The following is a 6,418-nucleotide window of genomic DNA, read 5'->3' on the forward strand; positions in this document are numbered from 1 at the left end:
AAAAACACCCAAAAAACATAAAAATCCATTGTTTTTAGACATCCCAAAATAAGCTTTAATTTCTGGAGCTGACAAATTACCACATGCAAAACTTGTTTGAAAATCGACAAAAAAAATAAAGATAATTACTACACCTTTTACTTATTTTTCTAGACAAAATATTAATTCTACATCAGGACACAACTAGGCACTTTAAAATATTTTTGGTGTTTTTTTTTAGCTTAAATTGTGTCGCTGGGACTTAGATTAATAAAGAATTCTGTTCTTTTACAGATACTTTAAATTTGTGGTTTATTTTTCACTCCAAAAAATTCAAATGAGCTGTTGCAGTCATACTATAAACTGACATCAGAAATATTTACACATTTTTGACCGGATTTTTACAAGGCATTACACGCAGTGTGTTCAGTTTTCAGTGACTACCAAATAATGTACCTTATGATAAATAGCCGTCTGTACCCCCGAATAGGTTATACAGCAACAACATTGTTAATTTTTTATTACAGAGATTACATAGTTGGACAAAATGTGGTCTAATCTTTCAAACTTCTACCATTATTTGGTCAACAGGTTTTCGTTCTAAATCCGGAACCAGACAATCTTTGGACGGATATCCCACCGGAAACAGCAAGGTAAGCTTTTCCGAAGACGGTCTTCCCAACAGTGCTCTAAGAGCAGGCCCACTGTTCAACGGTGTTGAAGTTAACGAAACCAAACCAGCGTACTGTAACCAAATTTAATCCATTTTGTAAATGGCAATTACATTTTTTAACCAGTACTTACATGTATGGCTGTTAATAAAAACCCGCCAGCAATTGAAGTACTTTGTTCATTGTAATAGTGCAACTTTTTCTTATTATCCTCTCGAAAGCTGTACATTTGTTTAAACAGCAAAATCAGGCAAGGTGCTTCCGTTAAATACTCCTTGATCCACGTGGTCCTCAGCGGTTTTAAATCCGTTGTCCACACTTTACCCATCCTTTTTTTGTAGTTAATTTCTTCCTCCTCTTCGATGATCGCTCTGATTTTTTGTTTCACATCCATTGACGTTACCACGACAAATGTCCAGGGCTCTGTATGGGCCCCACTTGGGGCTGTTCCTGCAGTTTTTACGATATTTTTAATTACGTCCATTGGCACAGGTTCGGAACTGAAGGTTCGAACACTTCGACGTTTGTTCATTAAATTGTAAAATTCTTCGGATCTTTTCATGGTTTCTTCAAGTGACAGTTTGGTAAATTTGAGTGGAACATGTTCCAAGTCACTAGGAAGAGCAGGAGTTAGGTCATCCTCAGATTCAGGATCAGAAATTTCGGCCTTAACTTCGGCAACTAAAAAAAATGTGATTGGAACTACCGACAACTTTTTATTTATTTTTGCAATTCATCGTTCTTGTTGTTGATTTTTGTTCATTAATAATGAGGGAATTAAAATATTTACAATGTCAATGCAAACGAAGCTGTAAACGTGTTGAATAAAATATTCCAAATCACTGTCAAACATGCAGATTATTTACAATAAAAATTGTAAAACCAGTTTCATGCATTTCGCTAGTCATCTTACCTAAAATATAAATAATTTAGAGGCTCTATGAAGAAAATAATTCAGTCTGGAATTATTTAATTCAATTAGTCAGTACGATCAATTTGATTACGATTGTAGTAATATACAGGATGTTCCGTCTAAACCCCACATTAGAAATATTGAAAGTTCTAATAAGATATTTGTTTGAAAGTTGGTATTCAACCATAATACATTGAGTTCTGCCCAATGAAAATGTTTTCAAGATGGCGGCACTTCCGGTTATAACGGAAGTCGCTATCGACTTTCTTATTTTAAATGGAAAGCTATGATTTTCACTGCGTTTTTGGATTAGTTGACTTATTTTAAGGCCGTTTTTATCAGCTTTCCCTATATCTAAGTTTAACCGTTTTTGAGATATTTAAGATTTTTGAAAATTTTTGTATTTGCACCTGATACTTAAAAATCCGTAACTCTCTCAGTTTTAGAGATAAATAAACAAAAATAATAAACCCAAAAATTTTAAGGTTAAGTTTGGACAACTTCAAGTACCCATAACTTAATTTTTTCAAATGGGATGTCCCAATTTTATTTTACTAGATGGAGGAGATTTTTTTTCTGCTTCGATCTGTATTTGCATTCTCTATACCTATCTGTGATAATTTTCAAGTTGTTGTTTTTTTTGACATTATAGAAAATGTCTTACTGACCACAGCTATTTTTGCATAGTTTGCCATAAAAACACTTCTGATTAAACAAACGACAAACTCTATTTAAAATTGTGTTGTCCGTCCTGTGAAGACAAAATAAATTCATTGAATGTTGGTTTAAAAAACTTTAATTTCTCACATTTTTTCTCTCGTTTCCATGGCAACTTATGAGAAAATGCAACTTGAAAATTATTAAACATAAGTATGGGGAATGATAATACAGATCGATGCAGAATTAATTCTCTACGATCTAATGAAATAAAAATCGTAGCATTTCATTTGAAAAAATTGAGTTATTGGTGCTTAAAGTTCAGAAAACTAACTTTAAACATTTGTGGTTTGTTATTCTTTTTTAGAAATTTGAAAACACCAAAGGAAAGAGTTAAAAAATGTTTCTAAATTTTTTAAAATGGCAGAGTTATCGTTTTTTGAACCGGAAGGTGCAAATTTAAAAAAAATAAAAACTCTAAATATTTCGCAAACAGCTAAAGTTAGGTAAAGCCGGTTCACTTTCATAAAAACCACGTCCTAGTGTAAGTATTTTATATTTGGTCTGTGTAAGTCGGTCTTTAAACGAGCGCTATTGTTTCTAGTAATTTCTAGTGAGAAATTTGTCAGAATTGACAGTCCACAAATATAGGTTAGATACTCGAAAATTTTCAAAATCTGTTAATTATTTACTTAAATTAAATCTGTGAAGTTATGAAATTGGTCCAATAACAGGATATTAGGACTAATACTTTGTTTTAATAAAAATTTTAACTTCGCGTGGAGGGAGAAAAGTTTCCCCGTTTTTCCCCGAAAAATTAAAATTTTTCGAACTTGGAATTTTGAGCACTGGTAGGTGAAAAACGTTTAGCAGGAGTTAGATAAAGGACAAGTATGGTAGGTAAAAAAAGGAAAATGTTATTTCCAATGTTATAAAACGCCTCGGCAAAGTTGCACAATTTTTGCGTGGCATTTTATAATTGCCTGTTTTACATCAACATTTAGTGTTTCTCGCTTCTTTATAGACTTTTGGCTGCTTATTTTTAAAATTTCAGTTTGAAATTACAATTTTCCTTTCAGCGCTTGTGCCAAGTGTCAAATTTTGACAATGAATTGGTACTGCCAATTGGTATACAAAAAAACTAGGCATGGCGTACCAACCTAACAACTTCACAGCTGGTTGTTACCCATGTGAAAATACAGTATAAGGAAAGCTTATGAGAATAACCTTGAAATAACTTTAGTAATCTAAAAACGCATTAAAAAATTAGCTTTTTATTTAAAATAAAGAAGTTGATAGCGACTTCCGGTATAACCGGATGTGTCACCATCTTGAGAATACTTTCATTGAGCAGGATCTAAGACATTATGGTTGTATTTTCAGATGTCTATCATTATTAGAACTACCAATACTTCTAATCTGGGGTTTAGACGGAACAGCCTGTATTAGCTGTTCCAAAACTATAAGAACCCCAAGGGCGCATTTTGCCGAATTGATTTTTTAAATAAAATTTTTGGAGTGTATGAATAATTTATAATGGCTAATTTTGGCGTTTTTATAGTTTTGAAACAGCTAATATTATTAAATAATGCAGAAATAAAAAATAAAATTGCTTACTTTGGTCTGGTGTCCTAAAATCGTCATCTTTCTTGTGTCGGCTTTGTACATTTTTCTCCTTTTTACTGTAATAAACGTAAAACGCTCTCACTACACCGTAGAGTATAAGTCCGACCACAAAATATTGCCAATAAAGTTCAAAAAACATCGCGTTGCAGATTCGCAAATGAAATAGTAATACAAAGAATTCACACAACGTTTATGACCTAAATACCGCACTATCACTAAATTAACGATTAATGTCAAATGAGATAATTATACCAGGATTATGAAATATATGATAATTCTAAAATCCTGTCTTAACAGATTCAGCGCCAGAGTCTGACTGACACAAATTCTGCCGGTGTGTAAGCTATACCTAGATCACCATTTTATATATGTACATTAATTTAATGAAAGTAGAGGAAGGTACACAATGCGATGATACAATTGCTACAAAAGAGGTGTGTTTGTGTCTGCGAGAAACATAATCAATATTTTTATGATAAGATCGCGTACAACCTTTGCCACAAATTTGAGTTTTTTCAGCTATTTTAAGCATTAAAATTGTACAAATAAACTTTGTTCGTTTGTACTAATTTAATGGGCTTTGGAAACATTATTTGCAAAAATTTTACAAATGCTACAAATTCGACCCCACAAATTTAATATCGACAAAATGCTTATAAAAATGCCATAAAATAATGCAATAAAATATAGGGTGTTGTGTTTGAAAAAATCGAGTTATGGCTACTTGTAGTTTGTCATTTTCAGAAAATCGTAGTAAGCGCTGAAACATTAACTCCGAGTTTGTTTTCATTGCAAAAATTGTTAAGTTATCTTGAATGGTTCTGAAGTTATAAATTTTTTGTGGGTTTTGGCACGACGCTATTTTCACACAAAAATTGACATAAGTCAAAAACTATGACAGAGAAGTCTATGAAACGGAGTACTTTATACAGGCTGTATCAGAAATGCGTGTGTTAATTTTAACAAATACAATCTTTTTTTTATTTATAATTTGTCAATAAAACTTTTGCAAATTTAGTTAAAAGTAGGAAAAGATAACATACTGAAACGTGTACCCGCCTATAGGTACAAAAATAAAAGAGTCGAACTATTTTCATGTGCGGCTCGTTTGGACAAAAAAAGGAGGATAACAGTGAAAATAATAATTAAGAATTTTGCAAAATGTTATACAGAAAATTTTTGTATTTGTTGCGTTTTATTACGTGTTGAAATTAGCACACGTATTTCTGATACACCCTGTATTCTATAATTTAGTCACGATTTTAAAAGTGTAAAAAATGGGGTGTTTATTTAAAAAACAGAACTTAATTGGATATTTTACTTTGGAACACGCTGTAAGACTTATTGTAAGACCTATCGTTTAAAAAAAATTGATAGCTTTCATAGAAAAAAGTTGTGGAACATGCTCAGCCTTTATGTAGTATTCAGGTCTCATTAAAAAAGTTTGCTGAACTAAAAAACAAAGAAATTTTCCTCGTTATTTCCGACGATTTCATTTCTGAAAAACCGTGACACGTTATCTATAAATCTACAGGGTGTATCTACTAAAAGCATATTTTTACTTTATCCGAAAAACTAATAACTGCACAGAATTCAGCGTTATCTATTAAAAACTTTGTGTTTTTTTATTTTAGAAGTTTTCTACAATTCTAAGCATATACTAATAGTTATTTATTATACAAGATGATAAAATTTAATTTTAGTCTGTATAATTTTAGTCTAACCTCTATTATCTTGGTAGAATTATTGAGTTATTTTGATTGACCATTATAAAGTTCAAATAATTCAATGAAAAAACGTCAAAAACAGAAAAACTTAACTTCTCTAAACGTTTTACCATGAAGTAAACAGTGGTTAAAATACGATTTTATCCTTGATGCCAAAGAATATTATTTAATTAATATTTTCGTATTTTTATACCTATACAAGACGATAAAGTTTGATATTATCTTGGAGAGCTTGAGAAGATAATGGTAAATTTTATCGTGGTGTACAATACAAAATTTTATTCCAGCCTCCATTATTTCGTTTGAATTACTGAGTTATTTTGATTGAAAATTATTTTTAACGTTCGTCAAAAATTTAACAATGAGAAAAATGTCAAAAACAAAAACAGTGCTTGTGAATCATATTTCTCTGGAAGATAAAATTGCGTTTTACCATGAAATAATTAGTGGATAAAAGGTCATTTTATCGTATACGCGGTGGATTAAATTACTACGATTTTTTTATTCTTGATTAATTATAATTTTAATTAATAATAATAATAATAATAATAATAATAATAATATTTATTTTATTTTCAACAGGTGAAACACCCAATTACAGAAAATAAACTTAAACTTAATGATCGTGCTGCAAGCAAAAACTAATAATTTAAATAAACTAAAACAGACTAATAACAATACTATAATAATAAATTAAGAAACAAGAACTAAAATTAAATTTTACCTAGCCACTAAAGTAACTAATTATATGATTTTTAATGTAAATAAATGAATGAAAATGAATATCACAACTACTGCTAATTTTGTTAAAATTACTACACATTACATATAAAGGTGATTTTAAT

At 30.4% G+C, this 6,418-nt stretch overlaps 1 protein-coding gene across 1 annotated transcript; it reads right to left on the bottom strand.

The window, feature by feature from the left end:
• Positions 1-482: 482 nt before the first annotated feature.
• Iyd (Iodotyrosine deiodinase) lies at positions 483-4,336 on the bottom strand. The gene is made up of 3 exons (XM_015978344.2): positions 3,838-4,336; positions 784-1,331; positions 483-724 (listed from the first exon to the last, which is right to left on the bottom strand). Exons 1-3 carry the CDS (start codon positions 3,983-3,985, stop codon positions 542-544), a joined length of 879 nt encoding a protein of 292 aa, XP_015833830.2. The 5' UTR covers positions 3,986-4,336; the 3' UTR covers positions 483-541.
• Between the last annotated feature and the right edge of the window lie 2,082 nt (positions 4,337-6,418).

The sequence above is a fragment of the Tribolium castaneum genome, chromosome 1 (genome assembly GCF_031307605.1).
Source record: "Tribolium castaneum strain GA2 chromosome 1, icTriCast1.1, whole genome shotgun sequence".
NCBI lineage: Eukaryota > Metazoa > Arthropoda > Insecta > Coleoptera > Tenebrionidae > Tribolium > Tribolium castaneum.

What these genes read in the sequence shown, in the direction of transcription:
- Iyd (XM_015978344.2), bottom strand. Translation starts at nt 3,985, where the DNA reads ATGTTTTTTGAACTTTATTGGCAATATTTTGTGGTCGGACTTATACTC. An exon ending in TTTTAGGACACCAGACCAAA is followed by an intron (nt 1,332 to 3,837) that starts GTAAGCAATTTT and finishes CATTTTTTTTAG; the next exon opens with TTGCCGAAGTTAAGGCCGAA. An exon ending in TTTTATTAACAGCCATACAT is followed by an intron (nt 725 to 783) that starts GTAAGTACTGGT and finishes ATTTGGTTACAG; the next exon opens with TACGCTGGTTTGGTTTCGTT.